The following is a 25,392-nucleotide window of genomic DNA, read 5'->3' as shown; positions in this document are numbered from 1 at the left end:
CTTTGTTTCTTTTTTTCTACTGTATTATTGACTGTATGTTTTGTTTATTCCACGTGTAACTCTGTGTTGTTGTATGTGTCGAACTGCTATGCTTTATCTTGGCCAGGTCGCAGTTGCAAGTGATAACTTGTTCTCAATTAGCCTACCTGGTTAAATAAAGGTAAAATAAAAATTATTAAAAATAGAAAAAATACAGTTTGGGCCTCCCGGGTGGCACAGTGGTCTAAGGCACAGCATCGCAGTGCTAGCTGTGCCACCAGAGACTCTGGGTTCGAGCCCAGGCTCTGTCGCAGCCAGCCGCGACCGGGAGGTCCATGGGGCGACGCACAATTGGCGTAGCGTCGTCCAGGGTTAGGGAGGGGTTGGCCAGTAGGGATATCCTTGTCTCATCGCGCACTAGCGACTCCTGTGGCAGGCCGGGTCCCTAGGTGTACGGTGTTTCCTCCGACACATTGGTGCGGCTGGCTTCCGGGTTGGATGCGCGCTGTGTTAAGAAGCAGTACGGCTTGGTTGGGTTGTGTTTCAGAGGACGCATGGCTCTCGACCTTCGTCTCTCCCGTACGGGAGTTGTAGCGATGAGACAAGACAATAACTACTAACAATTGGATACCACGAAATTGGGGAGAAAAACAGGGTTACATTTTTTTTAACAAATATGTTAAATGCAGTTTGGTGGCTATAAACACAACTCAAAAAACTCCCTCTGGTGGCCGTGGTGGGCATTTTTCTATTCCGCCATAACCACACAATGTTTTTTCCTTCATATCTAATCAATCATTCTGTTGACTTAAATGTACTTGCAGATCCCAGATATGATAAGCAGCAGTTTGCCGTGTCTTTCTTATTTAAGTTGCTCAATGTACAGCAGAGAGTTAAAGTCAATATTTGTCCTCATTTGTTCTGTTCACACCATATCTGCACAGTCCCACTCAAATAATCACATATTATTTATTTAATAATTATTACATATTATTTTGGCACCTGTCCATCGTGTAGTCAGAGAGACCCTTTCTATTATTTTATGTACAGTCAGGTCTGTGTTATTGTATATCATATTTTATATATCATTATTAATAAATTGTACCTCTAACTTTTTACATGAAACGTCTAAAAATAAGTTGTTTTATGTACAGTACCAGTGAAAAGTTTGGACACACCTACTCATTCAAGGGTTTTTCTTTATTTTGATTAATTTCTATATTATAGAATAATAGTGAAGACATCAAAACTAAAAACTATAAATAGCACATATGGAATCATGTAGTAACCAAATAAGCAAAGAGAAACAACAGTCCATTCTTACTGTAAGACATGAAGGTAAGTCAATCCAGAGGAACTACTAGTATTGAAGCCAGGCTGGTTAGGGTCAAGAAGATTGTTCTGAGAGATAACGAGAAAGTGGATCAGAGACAGCACGCTCACATGTTTTGGAAAGAAAATAAAAAAGGGATACAGGTCTCTGATCCACTTTCTCGTTCTCTCTCTCAGAACAACCTTCTTGGCCCTAACCTTCAATACGTGTCACTCAACCAAGACTGCTTTTCCCCGTGTCATGGAGGCTCTCCACACTGCCAAAGATGACTGTCTCTCTCCTCTGTTCTCATCCTCCTAGATCTTTCAACTGCCTTCGACACCGTGAAACATCAGATACTCCTCTCCTCCCTCTCAGGGCTTGGGGTCTCAGGCTCTGCACACTCTTGGATTGCATCTTACCTGGCAACCCACTCCTATCAGGTGGTGCGGAGAGGATCTGTGTCTGCACCACATACTCTCACTACTGGTGTCCCCCACGGCTCGGTTATAGGCCCTCTTCTCTATATACACCAAGTCACTCGGCTCTGTCATATCCTCACATGGTCTCTCCTATCATTGCGATGTGGATTACACTCAAATACTTTTCTCCTTCCCGCCTTTTAACACCCAAGTGGCAACACGCTTCTCTGCGTGCCTGGCAAATATCTCAGCTTGTATGTCGGCCCACCACCTCAAGCTCAACCTCCACAAGATGGAGCTGCTCTTCCTCCTGGTGAAAGCCTGCCCGCTCCATTACGGTTGACAACTCCACAGTGCCACCCTACCAGAGTGTAAAGAACCATGGTGTGACCCTGGACAACACCCTGTCATTCTCTGCAAACATCAAAGCAGTGACTCTACAACATCCGTATAGTACGGCCCTACCTCATACAGGAAGAGGCGCAGGTCCTAATCCAGGCACTTGTCATCTCCCGTCTGGACTACTGAAACTTGCTCGTGGCTCGGCTTCCCGGTTGTGCCATCAAACACCTGCAACTTATCCAGAACGCTGCAGCTTGCCTAGTTCTCGAGTCCCAAGTTCTCCCATGTCACCCCGCTCCTCCACACACTCCAATGCATTCCAGTTGAAGCTCGCATCCACTACAAGACCATGGTACTTGCCTACGGAGCAGCAAGAGGAACTGCCTTTTACTACCTTCAGGCTATGCTCAAACCCTACACCCCAACCCGAGCACTCCGTTCTGCCACCTCTCATCTCTTGGCCCTCCCACCCCTACGGGAGGGCAGTTCCCGCTTAGCACCTGTCCAAGCTTTTCTGTGTCCAGGCACCCCAATGGTGGAACCAGCTTTCCCCTGAAGCTAGGACAGCAGAGTCCCTGCCCGTCTTCCGAAGGGCCAGAAACCCTACCTCTTAAAAGAGCATCTGAAATAATCCCCCTCCTCACCTAGACCACCCACACATCCTAAACCAACACAGGCACTTGACCCCCACCCCCCTCCCCAATTCTAGCTCTGACTTTGCTGATAGCTACTTTATTGAGGAAAAGTGTACTTACTATGCCTGTGATATGTGGTTCTCCCACCTAGCTATCTTAAGATAAATGCACTAACTGTACGTCACACTGGATAAGAGCGTCTGCTAAATGAGTAAAATGTCAAAATGTCACACAGAAGAAGTTATCGGAGAGGAAGATGTGAAATGTGAAGCGAGAGGATTTACTCCACCCAAAATCTGTCCATGTGAGATACGTCCTTTTTTGTATGGAGGTTAATGAGAGAGTGTCGAAATTACAGGTGGCTTATTTGATCAAATACAAGTTTGGTATTGTTTTGGCTGTTACAAATGTACTGATAGACACTACCGTTCAAAAGTGTTTTTGAAAGAAAAGCACTTTTTTTTTTGTCCATTAAAATTGATCAGAAATACAGTATAGACATTGTTAATGTTGTTAATGTGTTAGCTAATCAAAGTTTATCATTTTAAAGGCTAATTGATTATTAGAAAACCCTTTTGCAATTATGTTAGCACAGCGGGAAACTGTTTTTATGATTAAAGAAGCAATAAAACTGGCCTTCTTTAGACTAGCATCCTGGAGTCACCTCTTTACTGTTGACATTGAGACTGGTGTTTTGCGGGTACTATTTAATGAAGCTGCCAGTTGAGGAGTTGTGAGGCGTCGGTTTCTAAAACTAGACACTCTAATGTACTTGTCCTCTTGCTCAGTTGTGCACCAGGGCCTCCCACACCTCTTTCTATTCTGGTTAGAGCCAGTTTGCACTGTTCTGTGAAGGAAGTAGTACACAGCATTGTACGAGATCTTCAGTTTCTTGGCAATTTCTTGCATGGAATAGCCTTCATTTCTCAGAACAAGAATAGACTGATGAGTTTCAGAAGAAAGTTATTTGTTTCTGGCCATTTTGAGCCTATACTTGAACCCACAAATGCTGATGCTCCAGATACTCAACTAGTCTAAAGAAGGCAAGTTTTATTGCTTCTTTAAATCAGGACAACAGTTTTCAGCTGTGCTAACATAATTGCAAAAGGGTTTCCAAATGATCAATCAGCCTTTTAAAATGATAAACTTGGATTAGTGAACACAACATGCCATTGGAACACAGGAGTGACGTTTGCTGATAATGGGCCTCTGTACACCTATGTAGATATTCCATTGAAAATTAGCCATTTCCAGCTACAATAGTAGTTTACATGAACAATGTCTACACTGTATTTCTGATCAATTTGATGTTGTTTTAATGGACAAAAAAATGCTTTTCTTTCAAAAACAAGGACATTTCTAAGTGACCCGAAACGTTTGAACGGTAGTGTGTGTGAATGCACGTATCATTCTGGCAATATTGAGAAAAACGACTTGATTGTGCCTGTTGTTCACACACGTATGCCCTCTCATTGGCTAGAAAGGCCCCACCTGATGTCATCTGTCTTTAATCTTTGAGGACATGTATTTACATTGTTAGAGTGGTCACTCGGCTATTTTGTCAATATAATAGATAATCTTTCTAAAAAACATTGCTATGCTACTGGATCCATACGCTCAAAGGCACCACCTATCCAGGTGTCAATGAGGACAGAGTTCACCCCTTTCCTACACACTCAGGTATGGTCTTTCTAGAATAATCTTTCGGTTTTTTTTCTTCATCATCCATACTCTATTATCTCCAAAATGAATTGGGATTCATTAAGAATAAATAAGTAGTGTTTCCTTTTGAGGCACTACATCTTGAATTATGAATAATGCTCCTGATGAAATGTACATTATATTGTCAGTCTGCAACAAGAGATGGGTTGTTTAATGAGAATAAAACATTTACAACCATTTTCCTACTGTAAAACGTGCTGTGGGATTATACTTTTGCCTTTCAATTGCTTTTCAGCATGTCTGAACTTTAATCGTGATGACACCACTTACAGTAAGTCAGTGTACAGTAAGATGGCGAGATTGCCGATAACAGAACCGTTAACCCTGGACTGAAGAGCCCACTGTGAGGAAACATCATACCTTACAGCTTGTACCATAAACCAACGGCCACACCATTAATGTGGGAAGCAGCACCTCTGTCTCAAGTACCACTTACCTCTCACAAATAGACTTGCAGTTTCTCTTGGGACTCAATGCCTATTTTTGTCATTTGGGGACCACAGCCTCATCCTGGCAAAATATGACATAAAACTGCTGTGGTCTCTCCCTGCCAACACAGTGTATTACATGAGTCAGTGAGTCAATCAACGAAAAAAAACTAACAAACATGTTTCCACATTATTTGTGTCAGTGTTAATTTAATCATACAAATCTTGATTTATACATACAGGAAAAATGCTTGAATTTGCCATTTTCTCTTCTCATAAATGTTCTATCATAAGACTATGCAAACTCTCCACTCATCCACTCACCACGCCACACTGCTTTAAAAAAAAAAAGAAGCAAATAATTAAAAACTCTCCCCGTCGAACACACAAACACAAGCAAAGCAGACAAAGGGACTCCGATGATTTAAAAAAAAAAAACGTTTGGGAGGATTAACAGTATGACCTTGAGAAATACAGAAATATGAAAGGCTTGTGTGAAAACACCATGCCCACAAGAAAACAGATACCGTCCATCAGAATAAACCATAAAAGACTATTGTACAGGCATCTACAACAGCTTTAGTCGATGAATAACAATTGTCACTCATTTCCTTTTTTTTTTTTTTACTCAACCTGGTGGAACACGGGAAGCAGACAAATCAGGATTGCTTGAAGAAAGAGTTAAAAACGACAACATTCCCAAATGGTAAACAGATTTCAGAACACGATGTTAACTTAGCTTGGTTGATATTTGTAAACAATGATTAACATAACTAAACCTCATACAGCACTTCATGCGGAGTACAATGAATTCCAGGGTTGAACCTGTGTTCTTTTCAATATAAGTAGTACCAAATTTACTTCATTTGACAATCAAAACGGGACTCAATGTTGTGTACAAGTTTGGAAGAAAGATATAAAACAAGGAGTATATATATATATAAACACAAAATACGCTCTAGATCCAGACAGTAAATCAAATCACCACTTGCAAACACCTGAAGTGGCATCGTGCAAACTGCAGAAACAACTGCAGAAATAAAACAATGGTGTTGATATTGCTGCTGGCTTGAGAAGTCACAAACCCAGAAGTCTATTTTCTATGATGTTGTCCGTCGTGACGTGTCAGAGCCAATTTGGTTTGGTAGTTTAATTATTAGCACCATCTGCTTGCTCTAAAGAACAAGCTTTACGACTGAATTATGCATCTCTGTGTTAGAACAGTACAGCAAAGCCTTATTTACTGGGCTACTCCTTCACAGGCCTGTATCCTAAATTCTGAAACATCAGTGGAGGAATTGTTTTAGAAGGAGTATTATATTTATGTGTACATAGGTCACCACTTCCTTACCGAAGTAGTAACCACCATTTCATGTTTAGTCAAATCCAAAAGGAAACCATTCACATATAGTAACAGTCCAACGTTTGGACACACCTACTCATTCAAGGTTCTCTCTTTATTTGTACTATTTACTACAAGTGTAGAATAATAGTGAAGAAATCAAAATAACACATATGGAATCATGTAGCAACCAAGAAAAAGTGTTAAACAAATCAAAATATATTTTATATTTGAGAATCTTCAAAGTAGCCAACCTTTGTTTTGATGACATTTTCGCACACTCTTGGCATTCTCTCAACAATCTTTGCGTAGGATGCTTCTCGAACAGTCTTGAAGGACTTCCCACATGTTGTAAGGGTAGGCCCCCCCCAGGTGGTAAGGGTAGGCAACAACACATCTGCCACGCTGATCCTCAACACTGGGGCCCCTCAAGGGTGCGTGCTTAGTCCCCTCTTGTACTCCCTGTTCACCCACGACTGCGTGGCCAGCACGACTCCAAAACCACCATTAAGTTTTCTGATGACAACAGTGGTAGGCCTGATCACCAACAACGATGAGACAGCCTATAGGGAGGTGGTCAGAGACCTGGCAGTTTGGTGCCAGGACAACAACCTTTCAATGTGAGCAAGACAAAGGAGCTGATCATGGACTATAGGAAGGCCGAACAGGCTCCCATTAACATCGACGGGACTGAAGTGGAGCGGGTCGAGAGTTAAGTTCCTTGGTGTCAACATCACCAAACTATCTTGGTTCAAAAACACCAAAGTAGTTGTGAAGAGGGCACAGCAGCACCTTTTCCCCCGCAGGAGACTGAAAAGACTTGACATGGGTCCAACTCCCACTCCCTTTGTCTTTACACTGCTGCTACTCGCTGTTAATTATCTATGCATAGTCACTTTACAAATTACCTCGATTAACCTGTACCCCCACACATTGACTCGGTGCTGGTACACCCTACAAATAGCCTCGTTATTGTGTTATTTTGATTGATTCGATTTTGTTACTTGAGTTTATTTTGTAAATATTTCATTAACACTATTTCTTGAACTGCATTGTTGGTTAAGGGCTTGTAAGTAAGCATTTCACGGTAAGGTCTACCTGTTGTATTCGGCAAATACAATTTGAAATGCTGATCTCGTTGGCTGCTCCTCCTTCACTCCGCGGACCAACTCATCTCAATTGGGATGAGGTCGGGTGATTGTGGTGGCCGGGTCATCTGATGCAGTACTCCATAAATCTCCTTCTTGGTCAAATAGCCCTTACACAGCCTGGAGGTGTGTTTTGGGTCATTGTCCTGTTGAAAAACAAATGACAGTGGGACTAAGTGCAAACCAGATGGGATGGCGTATCGCTGCAGAATACTGTGGAACCCAAGCAGGTTAAGTGTGCCTTGAATTCAAAAAAAATCACAGACAAGGTCACCAGCAAAGCACCCCCACACCATCACACCTCCATGCTTCACGGTGGGAACCACACATGCGGAGATCATCCGTGCACCTACTCTGCGTCTCACAAAAGAACCAAAAATCTCAAATTTGGACTCATCAGACCAAAAGACAGATTACCACCGGTCTAATGTCCATTGCTCGTGTTTCTTGGCCCAAGCAAGTCTCTTCTTCTTATTGGGCTCCTTTAGTAGTGGTTTCTTTGCAGCAATTCGACCATGAAGGCCTGATTCACAGTATCCTCTGAAAAGTTGATGTTGAGATGTGTCTGTTACTTGAATTCTGAATTATTTATTTGGGCTGCAATTTCTGAGGCTGGTAACCCTAATGAACAGCAGAGGTAACTCTGGGTCTTCCTTTCCTGTGGCGGTCCTCATGAGAGCCAATTTCATCATAGCGCTTGGTTTTTGTGACTGCACTTGAATAAACTTTCAAAGTTCTTTACATTTTCCGGATTGTCTAAGAGTAATGATGGACTGACGTTTCGCTTTTCGTATTTGAGCTGTTCTTGCCATAATATGGACTTGGGATTTTATCAAATAGATCTTATCTTCTGTATACCAACCCTACCATGTCAACACAACTGATTGGCTCATACGCATTGAGGACAGAAATTCCACAAATTAACAAGGCACACCTGTTAATTGAAATGTATTCCAGGTGACTACCTCATTAAGCTGGTTGAGAATGCCAAGAGTGTGCAAAGCTGTTGTCAAGGCAAAGGGTGGCTACATTGAAGAATCTCAAATATATTTTGATTTGTTTAACACGTTTTTAGTTACAACATGATTCCTTCCATGTGTTATTTCATAGTTGATGTCTTCACTATTATTCTACAATGTAGAAAATATGAAAAATAAATAAAAACATTAAAACTTTTGACTGGTACTGTACATATGCAGACATTGATTAAAAACCTACCGTTGGAAGTCGGAAGTTTACATACACCTTAGCCAAATGCATATAAACTACATTTTTCACAATTCCTGACTTTTAATCCTAGTAACAATTCTCTGTCTTAGGTCAGTTAGGATCACCACTTTAATTTTAAGAATGTGAAATGTCAGAATAATAGTAGAGAGAATTATTTATTTCAGCTTTTATTTCTTTCATCACATTCCCAGTGGGTCAGAAGTTAACATACACTCAATTAGTATTTGGTAGCATTGCCTTGAAATTGTTTAACTTGGGTCAAATGTTTCAGGTAGCCTTCCACAAACTTCCCACAATAAGTTGGGTGAATTTTGGCCTATTCCTCCTGCCATTCCTTGCTCACACACGCTTTTTCAGTTCTGCCCACAAATTTTCTATAGGATTGAGGTCAGGGCTTTGTGATGATGGCCACTCAAATACCTTGACTTTGTTGTCCTTAAGCCATTTTGCCACAACTTTGGAAGTATGCTTGGGGTCAATGTCCATTTGGAAGACCAATTTGCGACCAAGCTTTAAATTCCTGACTGATGTCTTGAGATGCTGCTTCAATATATCCACATCATTTTCCTTCCACATGATGCCATCTATTTTGTTAAGTGCACCAGTCCCTCCCGCAGCAAACCCCACAACATGATGCTGCCACCGCCAGGCTTCACGGTTGGGATGGTGTTCTTCGGCTTGCATGCGTCCCCCTTTTCCTCCAAACATAACGATGGTCATTATGGCCAAACAGTTCTATTTTTGTCTCATCAGACCAGAGGACATTTCTCCAAAAAGTACGATCTTTCTCCCCATGTGCAGTTGCAAACCGTAGTCTGGCTTTTTTTAATGGCGGTTTTGGAGCAGTGGTTTCTTCCTTGCTGAGCGGCCTTTCAGGTTATGTCGATTATAGGACTCATTTTACTGTGGATATAGATCCTTTTGTACCCGTTTCCTCCAGCATCTTCACAAGGTTCTTTGCTGTTGTTCTGGGATTGATTTGCACTTTTTGCACCAAAGTATGTTCATCTCTAGGAGACAGAACGCGTCTCCTTCCTGAGCGGTATGACAGCTGCGTGGTCCCATGGTGTTTATACTTGCATACTATTGTTTGTATAGATGAACATGGTACCTTCAGGCGTTTGGAAATTGCTCCCAAGGATTAACCAGACCTATGGAGGTCTACAACTTTTTTTCTGGAGGTCTTGGCTGATTTCTTTTGATTTTCCCATGATGTCAAGCAAAGAGGCACTAAGTTTGAAGGTAGGCCTTGAAATACATCCACAGGTACACCTCCAATTGACTCAAATGATGTCAATTAGCAATCAGAAACTTCTAAAGCCTAGACATCATTTTGTGGGACTTTCCATGCTGTTTAAACGCACAGTCAACTTGTGTATGTAAAACTTCTGACCCACTGGAATTGTGATACAGTGAATTGAATTTTTGGAAAAATAACTTGTCATGCAAAGTAGATGACCTAACTGACTTGCCAAAAGTATAGTTAACAAGAAATTTGTGCAGAGGTTGAAAAACGAATTTTAATGACTCCAACCTAAGTGCATGTAAACTTCCGACTTCAACTGTACAATTGCTCACCAAGGCAAAATAGTTTTAGATGGCTTTTTTCACTCACACATGTCATTTACTCAAGCACACACACACATCCATCCCTTTGCTTAACTCATCCAGCAGTCCTTACTCACTGAGGTGTGTTGAAAGAAAACTAAAAAACAGCTGTGTGATAGTATGATTTCTTTTTTCGGATTTATAGCACTCATTATGTAGCATTTACACATGCAGATCTCAGGAGGGTGCTGATGATGTTGCTAGGGGGTTATTCGCTGGGGTAGGTGCATCCTTGTTCTCTCTGTAGCTTGTGTTTTGGTGGATTGGGGGCAAGAAAGAGGGTTGTCTGGAGTCTGTATGAAATATGTCACTCCCCTCTCCGGTGCCCCTGCCTCAACATACCCGGGTCAGTTCAGCACCGCCTGGTTCTCCCATCTTTCTAACTCTGGCCAAACGGATAGGGGCCATGAATACCCTGGGGAGAGACACAGAACACAGTCAAATGCATGGTATGAGATCAGTAAAGTGAAATGCTAAGAACGTGGTCGATAGAAATGCGTTGTGTAGAACAAATATGAGATTTGCCTGTCGCTTAGAATAGGGAATCGTACAAGCGCCGTTCATTACATTTCGATCTGAAAAATTCTCTTACACTGGGGCATTGGGACAACAGTACTCCCCCCCCCCCCCCCCCCCCCCCCCGCTATACTGGAGGTGTAACTTTTTCCCGGCATGAGCAGTGTGGGCCGCTCTATCCCGTTGTTCTCGGGTGGGAGCTGCGTGTCTTGAAAATCTTGAAATTAGAACCGGTGCGCAATTTTACGCTGAACGGCGCATGCCTCCTGCGGAGTCGGCGTGCTCACGGCCAGGTTTTCATTGAATTTAATAGGGGTTTCTCAAGGTTCGCAAAAGTTGTGTCCGGTGTCGCAGGCCAGTAAGGAAGCAGCACCCTCCTGAACAGGGCAGGCCCTTACATAAAGCACATCTGTATCCCTCAGAAAGATAAGCTCCGCAGTACCTCAGTCCATTATTGAGTCAATAAAAGCTGTGAATGAGCAACAGAGGCATGGGTTTCTGTAAAGTCAGGTGTACCCAGCCAGGAGTGGTAGTACATTTACAGTCTGGAATAAACAAAATGGCTAGCTATAACAGAAGTATGAGGTGATTTCGAGCAGGCACGGACACACACATATCCAAGCATCTCTGAGGGCTATATGGTGGCAAACTGACAAGGGTTATTATCATATATACAGGTAAATCCATAAAAACAATAAAATAACTTGCATCATTAAAGGCAATAAACTTGGCAAAGCAGGTGGAGTACAGCAGCTGTAGTGGTGGATGTTGTTGCTCGGTGAGGATATTGTAACCACGAACTGTCATATAGGGATGCTTTTCCAGACACAGATTAGGACTACAAGGAGAACCTCCATTGAGAATGCTTTAGTCCAAGACTTAAAAAAAGGCCAATGCAGCCGTGTTCATCTCAATATCAATTCATTTCTCGGTAACAATTAAGTACTATGGATGAATATTTTACCAAACATCTACCACATTTCAATACCAAGAATAATTCATATTTATACCGAGAGTGTAACGAGTGTGCCCTGAGAGTCGGAAAGCAAGTTCAGGGAGTGAGTGTTTTTATAAATAAAAGAAACAATGAACACGAAACACACCGACATGAAAACAGAGTCAATAACACCTGAGGAAAGAACCGAGGGGAGTGACAGATATAGGGAAGATAATCAAGAAGGTGATGGAGTCCAGGTGAGTGTCATGAGGCGCAGGTGCGCGAGACGATGGTGACAGGTGTGTGGGATAATCAGCAGCCTGATGACCTAGAGGCCGGAGAGGGAGTATACGTGACAGAGAGTCCCGGGAAATACCACAAAAATCTTAAAACAAAGATATGGTTACTATGCCAGGGTTCTCCCAAAATACACTGCTCAAAAAAATAAAGGGAACACTTAAACAACACAATGTAACTCCAAGTCAATCACGCTTCTGTGAAATCAAACTGTCCACTTAGGAAGCAACACTGATTGACAATACATTTCACATGCTGTTGTGCAAATGGAATAGACAAAAGGTGGAAATTATAGGCAATTAGCAAGACACCCCCAATAAAGGAGTGGTTCTGCAGGTGGTGACCACAGACCACTTCTCAGTTCCTATGCTTCCTGGCTGATGTTTTGGTCACTTTTGAATGCTGGCGGTGCTTTCACTCTAGTGGTAGCATGAGACGGAGTCTACAACCCACACAAGTGGCTCAGGTAGTGCAGCTCATCAATGCGAGCTGTGGGAAAAAGTTTTGCTGTGTCTGTCAGCGTAGTGTCCAGAGCATGGAGGCGCTACTAGGAGACAGGCCAGTACATCAGGAGACGTGGAGGAGGCCGTAGGAGGGCAACAACCCAGCAGCAGGACCACTACCTCCACCTTTGTGCAAGGAGGAGCACTGCCAGAGCCCTGCAAAATGACCTCCAGCAGGCCACAAATGTGCACACCATGACTGACACACTGGGTCAGTCATGGTGTGGGGTGGCATTTCTTTGTGGGGCCGCATATCTACCACATGTCCTGCCAGAGATCAAATAACCAAATAAAATAGAGATTCAGTGACCCAAAATCACATTGATTGATTATCAGACAAGTCACAGGCTTTTGGTTGGGAGTAGGACAGGCTACTACCCGAGTGAAGAGGAAGCAGACTTGTTCAAAATGTTATCAGCTAATATACAGTGGCAAGAAAAATAATGTGAACCCTTTGGAATGACCTGGATTTCTGCCTAAATTGGTCATCAAATTTGATCTGATCTTTATCCAAGTCACAACAATAGACAAACAGTGTGCATAAACTAATAACACAAATGATTGAATTTCTCATTGTCTATATTGAATACATCATTTAAAAATTCACAGTGTAGGTTGGAAAAAGTAGTGAACCCCTAGGCTAATGACTTCTCAAAAAGCTAATTGGAGTCAGGAGTCAGCTAACCTGGAGTCCAATCAATGAGATGAGATGTTGGTTAGAGCTGCATTGCCCTATAAAAAAAAAACAAATTAAAACAAATTTTGATTTGCTATTCACATGAAGCATTGCCTGATGTAAAACATGCATCGAATAAAAGAAATCTCAGAAGACCTAAGAATTGTTGACTTGCATAAAGCTGGAAAGGATTACAAAAGTATCTCTAAAAGCCTTGATGAACATCATTCCACAAAATGTCTAGAAATTGATCAAGTTCAACACTGTTGCTACTCTCCCTATGAGTGGCCGTCCTGCAAAGATGACTGCAAGAGCACAGCGCAGAATGCTCAATGAGGTTAAGAAGAATCCTAGAGTGTCAGCTAAAGACTTACAGACATCTCTGGAACATGCTAACATCTCTGTTGCCGAGTCTACAATATGGAAAACACTCAACAAGAATGGTGTTCATGGGAGATCACCACGGAAGAAGCCACTGCTGTCCATAAAAAACCCATTGCTGCACATCTGAAGTTTGCAAAAAGTGCACCTGGATGTTCCACAGCGCTACTGCCAAAATAGTCTGTGGACAGATAACACTACAGTTGAGTTGTTTGGAAGGAACACACAACACTATGTGTGGAGAAAAAAAAAGGCCCAGCACACCAACATCAAAACCTCCTCCCAACTGTAAAGGTTGTTTGGAGCTGCTTTGCTGCCTCAGGGCCTGGACAGCTTGCTATTGTCAACGGAAAAATGAATTCTAGTTTATCAAGACATTTTGCAGGAGAATATTAGGCTGTCTGTCTGCCAATTGAAGCTCAACGGAAGTTGGGTGACACAACAGGACAACGACCCAAAACACAGAAGTAAATCAACAACAGAATGGCTTCAACAGAATAAAATACGCCTTCTGGAGTGGCCCAGTCCTGACCTCAACCCGATTGAGATGCTGTGGCATGACCTCAAGAGAGCAGTTCACACCAGACATCCCAAGAAAATTGCTGAAACTGAAACAGTTTTGTAAAGAGGAATGGTACAAAATTCCTCCTGACCGTTGTGCAGGTCTGATCCGCAACTACAGAAAACGTTTGGTTGAGGTTATTGCTGCCAAAGGAGGGTCAACCAGTTATCAAATCCAAGGGTTCACATACTTTATCCACCCTGCACTGTGAATGTTTACACAGTGTTTTCAATAAAGACAAAACGTATAATTGTTTGCGTTTTATTAGTTTGAGCAGACCGTTGTTCTATTATTGTCACCTAGATGAAGATCAGATAACATTTCATGACCAATTTATGCAGAAATCCAGGTATTTCCAAAGGGTTCACATACTTTTTCTTGCCAATGTATGAGCAAACTAGAATAAAATACGATCATTAGTACTTAGCTAATATTTCCCCAGCCTAATTTTTACCAAATATCCACTCAGAGATTCAGTGAAAAATCTAACAGATTTGTTACACACAATTAGTATAACAGTTGGATACAACTTTAGGAGTTGCAGTATAAGCAACAATTTGATACATGCCTTCAATTGCATTAGCCTACTTTATTCCAATATTTTCATCATTCAGTTGCTCATATCTAAAGTGAGTTTTCCTTTCTCTCTGCGCTTTTTCTAGGCCCAATGTCTGTTTCCTCACTCCATTTCCGCCCGCCTCCACCATGTTCTCCTCAACACCAGTTTAAATCAATATAGCCTACTGTTTACTAGAAGTCTGGCTTTTTTTTTTTTTTCAGGTTCGGAATCATTTCATTTCTGTGATGGCGGAACAGGCCTGGGCTCGGGCTTCTGCTCACCGGGCTTGGATCAGAATAGCATTTTCAGTTCTAATTAGAACTCTAAACTGCATTTGGGTCTTGTGTGCAGTCCGACAGTTTCAATTATGCATGTGCTTTGAATTTATGGCGACTTTGTGTGAAGTAAATCCGCGAGGCTAAAGGCTTCCATGTGACAACCTGTTTAGATAATGTGCCATTACATTTTTTGCCAATCTGTTGCGGCGCATGTTGTATATTTTGTGGAATTGCATTAGTGCCACATTGGGGGGAAATGTTGTCATTTCCCAGGTCTTGTCATAAAAAATAAAAATCAGGAAATGTGAAGAGTGGTTATGGGATCCAGGTTACTGGTGTTAATACCTATTAAGTACACACACAACCGTTGAAAAGTTTAGGTCACTTAGAAATGTCCTTGGTTTTGAAAGAAAAGCACATTTTTTGTCCATTAAAATAGCATCAAATTGATCAGAAATACAGTATAGACATTGTTAAAGTTGTAAATGACTATTGTAGCTGGAAACAGATTTCCAAAAATGGAATATCTACATGGGCCTCTGTACACCTATTATCAGCAACCACCACTCCTGCAGTTCTCTCTGTTCTGTGAAGGCAGTAGTACACAGCGTTGTACGAGACCTTCAGTTTCTTGGCAATTTCTCACATGAAATAGCCTTCATTTCTCAGAACAAGAATAGACTGAGTTTCAGAAGTCCTTTGTTTCTGGCCATTTCGAGCCGGTAATTGAACCCACAAATGCTGATGCTCCAGATACTTAACTAGTCTAGTCTAAAGAAGGCCAGTTTTATTGCTTCTTTAAAATCCGCACAACAGTTTTCAGTTGTGCTAACATAATTGCAAAAGGGTTTTCTAATGCTAAATTAGACTTTTAAAATGATGACCTTGGATTAGCTAAAACATGCCATTGGAACACAGGAGTGATGGTTGCTGATAATGGGCCTCTGTACGCCTATGTACATATTCCATACTTATTTTTATTTTTTTTAAAGCCATTTCCAGCTACAATAGTCATTTACAACATTAACAAGACTACATCGTATTTCTGATCAATTTGATGTGATTTTAATGGACAAAAAAAAAGAGGGAAAAAAGTGTGCTTTTCTTTCAAAAACAAGCACATTTCTAAGTGACCCAAAACTTTTGAACGATAGTGTATATACACACACAAAAGTATGTTGACACCCCTTCAAATTAGTGGATTTGGATATTTCAGCCACACCCGTTGCTGATGGGTGTATAATACAAATATATAAATAAATTGAGCACACAGCCATGCAATCTCTAAAGACAAACATTGGCAGTAAAATGGCCTTACTAAAGAGATCAGTGACTTTTAACAAGGCACTGTCATAGGTTGTCACCTTTCCAACAAGTCAGTTTGTCAGGTCTGCTCTGCTAGAGCTGTCCCGGTCAAATGTAAGTCCTGTTATTGTGAAGTGGAAACGTCTAGGAGCAACAACAGCTCAGCCACGAAGTGGTAGGCCACAGAAGCTCACAGAACAGGACCGCCGAGTGCTGAAGTGTGTAGCGTGTAAAAATAGTATGTCCTGAGTTACAACACTCACTACCGAGTTCCAAACTGTCTCTGGAAGCAACACCAGCACAATAACTGTTTGTCAGGAGCTTCATAAAATGGGATTCCATGGCCGAGCAGCCGCACACAAGCCTAAGATCACCATGCGCAATGCCAAGCTTTGGCTGGAGTGGTGTAAAGCGCTCCCCCATTGGACTCTAGAGCAATAGAAACGCGTTCTCTAGAGTGATGAATCACGCTTCACCATCTGGAAGGCCGACGGACGAATCTGAGTTTGGCAGATTTGGCCCTTTCCTGTTTCAGCATGACAATGCCCCCCGTACACAAAGTGAGGTCCATACAGAAATAGTTTGTTGAGATCGGTGTGGAAGAACTTGACTGGCCTGCACAGAGCCTTGCTTTCAACCCCATCAAACACCTTTGGGATGAATTGGAACGCCGACTGCGAGCCAGGCCTAATCGCTCAACATCAGTGCCTGACCTCACTAATGCCCTTGTGCTGAATGGAAGCAAGTCCCCGCAGCAATGTTTCAACATCTAGCGGAAAGCCTTCTCAGAAGAGTGGAGGCTGTTATAGCAGCAAAGGGGGACCAACTCCATATTAAGGCCCATTATTATTTTTTTATGAGATGTTCGCCGAGCAGGTGTCCACATACTTTTGTGAATGTAGTGTACCTTACCATGATTGTTTTTAATAGCAGAGAAGCATAAATATTGCGCCCCCCATGCATTTACCACAAATACCTTGTTTGCTAAGTTAGCCGTATTGTAAATCCCTCTCAGTTACTCTTTTGATGTATCGTCATTAGCACAGTATACATTATCTACGTTTTTGCGCCAAGACGCCGGCAATTTGAAAAAGTTGAATTTGATTGTGCCGATTTACTCGTGCACTGAATCGTGTCATCCGCTGTAGTTTCAAAACTCTGGATAGTGCTAAAAAATATATTTCTGAATTCTGACATCTTTATGCACCTTTGCAATTAAAATGGGCAAAAAGAAACACAAAATAGCTTCTTAGCAAAAGGGCAATTTCTCAAGCAAGAATTTCGCTGGGACTGTCTGGGAGTGGTCTGAGAGGGAAACTGAAAATGAGATGCGCTCTAGCCAACAGCTCGCAGGTACAGTGCGGGTATAGACTACATAATGAGATTATTATGGACAAAAGAGTGAAATTACTTGTATTTGTCAAACGGCAGCCAAGCGTCGATCGCCGTGTCACCAGGTTAAGACCCTCGATAATTATTGGAAAGGAGCATCAAGCTCATCACCGTGCACTTTCACCACCCTGTGAAGTTCATCCTAACTTACTTCATCTGTAGCCTAATAACTTCAGTTTCATACACATGCTCCGTTAGGTTGTTAAAATACTGTACCCCTGAAAACCAGAAACATCCACTTTCTGCCAACGAGCGGTAGCCTAATAAACTGCATGCTTTCCCGAACAATCAGTCTGTGCTACAATTCAAAGCAGCGCTCTATTGTGTTTTACACACTACCAAACACACATTCTGTAACTGTACAGTAGTGGCAACGCCTGGAAAAATGGCGAACTTCACTAACACTGTACTTTTGTGACAACAAAAACACTATATTGAATTAGAGGTTTCAAAGTCAGCCATGAGAAGAGATGTTTTGATCCACATCCAAACATGGCACTGAAAACAAAAACAAAACAAAAAACTCAAGAAATATTGTAATAACTTCTCACACAAGAGGCCCGATGTTTAAGCAGAAAACAATGAGTGGACGTCACCTTGTTTCGAGGCAAGCCAAACTTGGTTCATCAATTCATACATACCTGACTGTAAGTCACTACTGATAGATTGCTTTGGAGCCCATTCGATGCTCTATTTACAGAATTGTGAGACAGTCCGTTTTGATCTTGCTGGATGGCGTCCTGCGTGCCCTCCCAGGCTCCTCCAGGGTCTTTCAAGTTGTTGTGGTCTCCGGCGTTGTGTTTGCTCTTCTGTGGCGAGGCGAAGGGGTTGAAGTCTCCCTCCACGTTGCGGTGCGGCTGCGTGTTGAACTCTGTCTCGAAGGAGGACAGCTGCTGTGTCACGCCCAACAGGCCCCCCACCTCTACACTGAGGATCACCCAGATCACGTCTGTGTGGACAGAGAGAGTGACGCACACCAGGCGTTAGGGGTGACGTGTTCTGTCCAGGAGACAGAGTGCTGTGAGTTAAATACCCCAATGCTCAGTAAATCAAGGATAAAAAGTCAAGTTGACCAATTTCAAGACATTGACCACTTAAAAATCTTGAAAAAGGACTTCACAGCTAAATGATTGCACACAAACGTATAAAATGTTTAAAAGAAAAAAAAGACTGCAGAGGTTAACGTGTCTGGATAATTTCTAGACTGAATTACACCCTTATGGAAAAAATGTGTCCACAAAACAGTGCATCTGCGCTGTGTGGGACATACCTCCGTAAAACTGTCCTGTGGCTGTGCACATCCTCCATTGGCCCTGGTACATGCCAGGTGACGCAGGGCTGTGCATCTGCACACTGACGTCTGAGATCTCCTGGGGCTCTAGACAGCGCACCATCACCATGTTGATGTGGCCAAACTGGTCCCCTCCAATGTACTTCAGACATACCCCGGGTGGCCAGGACTCTGCACCTGTGAAACACACAGACAAAGATATTTCATACACATTTGTAAAGACAGAAAGCTCCCTTGCCAACCATGCAGTCAGTTACTCATACCTTACCTGCATCACACACACACACACACACACACACACGTTTACAGGCCAGTGGTTTCCAGGTCTGACATTGCAGTGAAGGTTTTTCTTCTTTTGTGACTGAATCATACGTATGGTGATATAAACTGGATGAATAAAAGGTAACCCCCACCTGTGTTCTGTATCCTCCAGGTCTTTGTGAACGGTGTGTCGGGGGGAACAGACTCTCCCTCACCAATCGTCACATCCTCCAAAAAGGACATGGATGATGTGTTGATGCTGGGACTCTCAACGTCATAATAGGCACCGATGGCTGCCTGTAGATTCCTGTTTTAATGGCAAAAGACATTGAGGAGAGTGGGTGAGTCAATGCCATGTTGAAATCAGCAAGTATTCAACCTGATCTAGTTCCTGAAACTGCTTCACAACAACCATTTGAATATATATATATATATACACACACACACACACTGCTCAAAAAAATAATGGGAACACTAAAATAACACATCCTAGATCTGAATGAATGAACTATTCTTATTAAATACTTTTTTCTTTACATAGTTGAATGTGCTGACAACAAAATCACACAAAAATGATCAATGGAAATCAAATTTATCAACCCATGGAGGTCTGGATTTGGAGTCACACTCAAAATTAAAGTGAAAAACAACACTACAGGCTGATCCAACTTCAATGTAATGTCCTTAAAACAAGTCAAAATGAGGCTCAGTAGTGTGTGTGGCCTCCACGTGCCTGTATGACCTCCCTACGACGCCTGGGCATGCTCCTGATGAGGTGGCTGATGGTCTCCTGAGGGATCTCCTACCAGACCTGGACTAAAGCATCCGCCAACTCCTGGACAGTCTGTGGTGCAACGTGGCGTTGGTGGATGGAGCGAGACATGATGTCCCAGATGTGCTCAATTGGATTCAGGTCTGGGGAACGGGCGGGCCAGTCCATAGCATCAATGTCTTCCTCTTGCCGGAACTGCTGACACTCCAGCCACATGAGGTCTAGCATTGTCTTGCATTAGGAGGAATCCAGGGCCAACCGCACCAGCATATGGTCTCACAAGGGGTCTGAGGATCTCATCTCGGTACCTAATGGCAGTCAGGCTACCTCTGGCGAGCACATGGAGGGCTGTGCGGCCCCCCAAAGAAATGCCACCCCACACCATTACTGACCCACCGCCAAACCGGTCATGCTGGAGGATGTCCAGAACGTTCTCCGGCCTCCATGCTCTGGACACTACGCTGACAGACACAGCAAACCTTCTTGCCACAGCTCGCATTGATGTGCCATCCTGGATGAGCTGCACTACCTGAGCCACTTGTGTGGGTTGTAGACTCAGTCTCATGCTACCACTAGAGTGAAAGCACCGCCAGCATTCAAAAGTGACCAAAACATCAGCCAGGAAGCATAGGAACTGAGAAGTGGTCTGTGGTCACCACCTGCAGTACCATTCCTTTATTGGGGGTGTCTTGCTAATTGCCTATAATTTCCACATTTTGTCTATTCCATTTGCACAACAGCATGTGAAATTTATTGTCAATCAGTATTGCTTCCTAAGTGGACAGTTTGATTTCACAGAAGTGTGATTGACTTGGAGTTACATTGTGTTGTTTAAGTGTTCCCTTTATTTTTTTGAGCAGTATATATATATATATATATATATATATATATATATATATATATATATATATATATATATATATATATATATATATATATATATATAATAAGTATCTTGGTGATAAGGATTTTCCCTGGCAAAAATATGAGTCAAGGTAATTTCAGGGTTGTTTTATTTTGTTGTGATAAAGTCGTGATCACTAGCCTACCTTAGCTCACTACCAATCAAATGACGTCATCATATCATATCGCAAACACTTGTTCAAAAATGTACTCCTGGAGCTTGCACATGGTTGTTTAGCTGGACCACAAAAAAATACAAGTGAAATTGTGATGGAAACCCATTTTTCAGCTCTACTGATGTTTTAAAAAATATATATTTTATAGGGAGTGTGCCTACTACGGTATTGGCAAGTGTTAACTACAGGGCATGTATAGCCTGCATGATGAAATGATTATGGACCAAAGAGCAAGATCATTTTTATTTGTCAAACAGCTGACCTGGAATCGATGATCATGTCACCAGAATAAGACCCTCGATGTTTGTTGGAAAGGAGCATCAAGCTCACCACTTGCGCCACCTGGTGAAGTTCATCTTAAATTTGTTCAATCTGTAGCCTAATAAACTGCATGCTTTCCTGACGAGTCGTAATGGGAGGACCACACAACATGTCATCGCATGACTCCCAAGTTTACTTCAATATGATGGTTATTAAAGCAATATTTGCACATAAATGCATTTCCACCTGCATTTCTCACATAATTCATTTTAACAACAAAAAGATTCCACCTTGTCTATCATGTTTTGTTGACAATCGTAAAGTTAATTTAAAAAGAAATTGCTGCTTCCATCAGACATGTCATGACATTTTTTATCCAACATGGTCTTTGCTGGCATAAAAATGTTGTTTTTTCATACGATACGACTTTACTCGCATAAAAACTGTATGGAAGTGTGGTTATTGAGTTGATTCGATGAATCTGGTCCAGGGAAAATGTTCACTGCATTAGTTTTGGAACCGGGCTGCCTCCCAGGCTTGAGCCAGGTGCCCCTGTTCAAATGCGCCGTTCAAATCAACTGGGAGCTGGTATATCTCCGACTTCCGACAGTGTGTTCAAGACAACTGGGTATTACTTGGGGGGGAAAAAATGGAGCAGCTGGGGAAAATAGTTAACAGTCATCCAACTCAGAACCTCTGGCATCTTTCTAGAAGATCAATGACCCCATGATTTTACCTCATTTTCCAAATTCCCAAGGTGCTTTCAAGACAACTGGGAATTCTGAAAAATACAAAGTCAAGTCATGAAGCCAGTGCTCTTCAGGTCAGAAAGTCAGAACTCTACAAAGAGGCCCGAGTTCCTGAGTTGGAATTCCGAGTTAGATGACAGTTAAAATCGATCTTCCCCATTTTTTCAAAAGTTCCCAGTTGCCTTAAACTCAATGACGTCAGAAGTCAGAGATTTCAGAGTTCACAGTTGTTCTGAACACAGCATAATGAGTAGGATTCTGTGTTTACACATGCAATTGATTGCTTTTAACAATAACGCTGTATCTGCCTTCCCAATGAAAACTAGTTTTAAAATAAATTCTAACACACACGCACACAAAATGGACAATATATGTTGTATGCACCATGCTGCCTTGTTTACAACATGACCGAGCAGCGTATATTACTGTTTCATTTGAGAAAGGCGCTCCTCCCTCACCGCTTTTGCCCGTTCACGTCGCGGTCCATAGACCAGTGCCCCGCAGCATAATCGAATATATATCTGGCGTTAGCTACAGTTTCACATAACTAACGTAGCTATTGCCGCGTTCACATACTAATCGAAACTAGGAAACTCGGAAAAGTCTGACTTGTTAACTGGTTATTTATACATGTGTAGCGTTCATCGAATCAGCAAATCGGAATTTTCCGAGTTCCGACTAGCACAAGAACACGGCTAATTCCCAGCAATGTCATAGCCAAATTCAAAGTATCAGCACAAGTAGATCTAGCTATAACTACATGAAAAAGAACGAGAGAGTCATCACACACACAACCACAATAAATGACAGCTAGCTCGCTTCTTTGGCACTCGTCAAAATTTAGCTAGCTACTAGCCAAGTTAGGCCCCACATCCACGAACTCACCAGTTGGTCATATCAAGGAAGAAGGCGCATCCTGCCGGGTTGAGTTGGAACCCCAGCAGTCTTTGGAACTCTGAGATGAGGACATCCTTGTCAGTGGTGCCCATACAGTTGAATTTCTGCATGAGCTCCGGGTCCAGGTCTATGTCCATGCCCTCCATCGGCAGGTCTACCGTGGCAGCGACGGCGGGGTCTCCTAATTTAAACCGAGGCCTTGTCCAGTCATAACAACCACTCCAACAACAATACATTTAATACGCATGGTGGGGGGCAACGTTTGACGTCGGTGCAATTGAACGTCACCTTGCGTCGCGGTGTGTGGGCCAAGGTGTGGACACAGAGATTCTAAACCCAGAGACGCAAAAGCGCAAGCGTTCGAAGCAGACTAAGTAGACCAGGCCGGGGTTTGGGGATGGAGAAGTAAATGAAAGAAGTGAAAAAATATTCCTTATTTGTTAATTTTCTAAAGGCAAAACCTAGATTCGAGACAATGTCTTAAGTAATTTGTGTTATTACTCGAAATTCGTCAAAAAACACTATCGAAGCCGTGCCTTTTGAGTTGACGGCCTGCACATGCGCAGTTTGTCACGAGGCGACCGTTAGACCAATGACGTTTTCTGCGCATGCGTTTAGCTAGCCAACGTCGCCATGACATCGCCTTCAAGCGTGATCTGGGATTTCTATTGGAGAAGCGTTTAAGCACAGATAGAACAACGAGACAGATATTTCACCAGATGTATAAAAAGTGAAGCATCCGCTTGGCGTTTCCACTCACTACCAAATATGGCTGGCAGGGGGAGACGATGGATTTTGGCTGAAATTCAGCACATTTTCTAATCGATGAAACATTGGATCTCAATACAGTTTTCTGTTCCCCAAGCTAGAATCCGTTATGAACAAAGTGGACTACGTTTAGCAGACTTTAACCTTTGCCAAAGTTGTAAAAAAATGCGTTGTTTAGGAGTGCAAATGCGAATTGAGTTATTGCACACGCGGAAATGTGCAGATATATGCTACAACAGGCTAATAGGATCTCGCTGGCTCGTGTTTGGTCCTGCCCACTATGACTAATGTGTTCCCATTAGAAACGACAGGCTGTGGTCTCTTGGTTTAGTTGTAAACATATTTGGTTTTAGCCTATCTTCATACTTTTCTGTCAAATCGAGCTTCATTTATACAGCACATTTCAGACATGGAATGCAACACAATGTGCTTCACAGGGAAAACAATGGAAATAAAAACTACAATATTTACTACATAGGCTATATTATTTAATTTATTTCAAGTCTAGCATACAAATAAATACATTGTGAAGCATTTGCAAATGTGACACAATAGGCTGGTAGGGACATATAGCGCTCAGCATTTAAATAACATTTCCTTGTATTATATCATTATAGTCTATATATTGCGCATATAGACTGTGACTTAGAATTAAATACAAAGTCAACAGAAAAATACTTATTAGTGAATTTGAATTCATTTATAGAATACATTTTTAGAAACATGAGTTTGGCCAGTGTGTGGCTACAGGCTCATGCGATGCTGCCTGCGAGCCGGCCAGCAGCGGAGAATATCCTTTCCACACTTGCAGAGGCACTGGGGATGGTAAACACCCTTTTGGCCACTCTTGCCAGGCTGGGCAGAGATGCAGAGTTGTTTTATATTTATATAGATAGGCTCAAAGGTTTTTAGGCAAAACAACCCAATCAAAACGGAAAGCTCCTTGAACGTGGGAATATGTAGGCTAGTTGAGAACAAGTTCTCATTTACAACTGCGACTTGGCCGAGATAAAGCAAAGCAGTGCGACACAACAACACAGAGTTACACATGGAATAAACAAGCGTACAGTCAATAACACAATAGAAAACAAGAAAGTCTATACAGTGTGTGCAAATGGCGTGAGGAGGTAAGGCAATAAATAGGCCATAGTAGCAAAGTAACAAGGTCCAAGAGGCATGGAGAGGCAGCCTTCAGTTAGTATGCCCCAGCCTCTGGAATAGCTAAACGTTTAAGAGATCTGATTTTTTGTTTATACATACTTTGTTACAATGACACAGTTATATACCCACCTCCTTCCTTTCATGTGCACATAGTTAGTACACCATCATCCATTTGGGATAAGTGTATTTTCAGATACCACAATGATTCTTTAGTTGTGGATACTACATCACCGCACTCCCTATCTTGCTCTTGGTCGTCATCTTTGTAAATCACCTTGATTTAGCCCCTGTGTGTTTTACTAACTTCTTTATGAAAATATTTAGGGAACTCCATGACAGTAGCTAAAGCAAGGGGCTATAGCAGCACACAAGTAGACTACAAATGCATGCCCTGAGCTCGTCAAGTGAGCTCTACTGGACTAGATGGGAAGGCCGACGCTCCAGTCTTTGGGAATCTCGCCCAACACTCCAGTCAAATTGGGCATGCTCAGCTCCGCTCACATACTCTGCTGGCAGGCTATTCCAGAGGCTGGGGCCATACCAACTGAAGGCTGCCTCTCCATGCTTCTTGGTCCTAGG

At 42.3% G+C, this 25,392-nt stretch overlaps 1 protein-coding gene across 1 annotated transcript; it reads right to left on the bottom strand.

Annotated features, from left to right (window-relative positions):
* Nucleotides 1-5,030: 5,030 nt before the first annotated feature.
* On the bottom strand, nt 5,031-23,493 carry LOC129814874 (protein ILRUN). Its single transcript, XM_055867996.1, has 5 exons — nt 22,873-23,493; nt 19,279-19,433; nt 18,845-19,042; nt 18,216-18,523; nt 5,031-10,583 (listed from the first exon to the last, which is right to left on the bottom strand). Exons 1-5 carry the CDS (start codon nt 23,118-23,120, stop codon nt 10,548-10,550), a joined length of 945 nt encoding a protein of 314 aa, XP_055723971.1. The 5' UTR covers nt 23,121-23,493; the 3' UTR covers nt 5,031-10,547.
* Between the last annotated feature and the right edge of the window lie 1,899 nt (nt 23,494-25,392).

The sequence above is a fragment of the Salvelinus fontinalis genome, chromosome 18, assembly GCF_029448725.1.
Source record: "Salvelinus fontinalis isolate EN_2023a chromosome 18, ASM2944872v1, whole genome shotgun sequence".
Classification (NCBI taxonomy): Eukaryota; Metazoa; Chordata; class Actinopteri; order Salmoniformes; family Salmonidae; genus Salvelinus; species Salvelinus fontinalis.
Note: the sequence above shows the minus strand (reverse complement) of the source record. Positions and strands in the feature narration are given on the sequence as shown.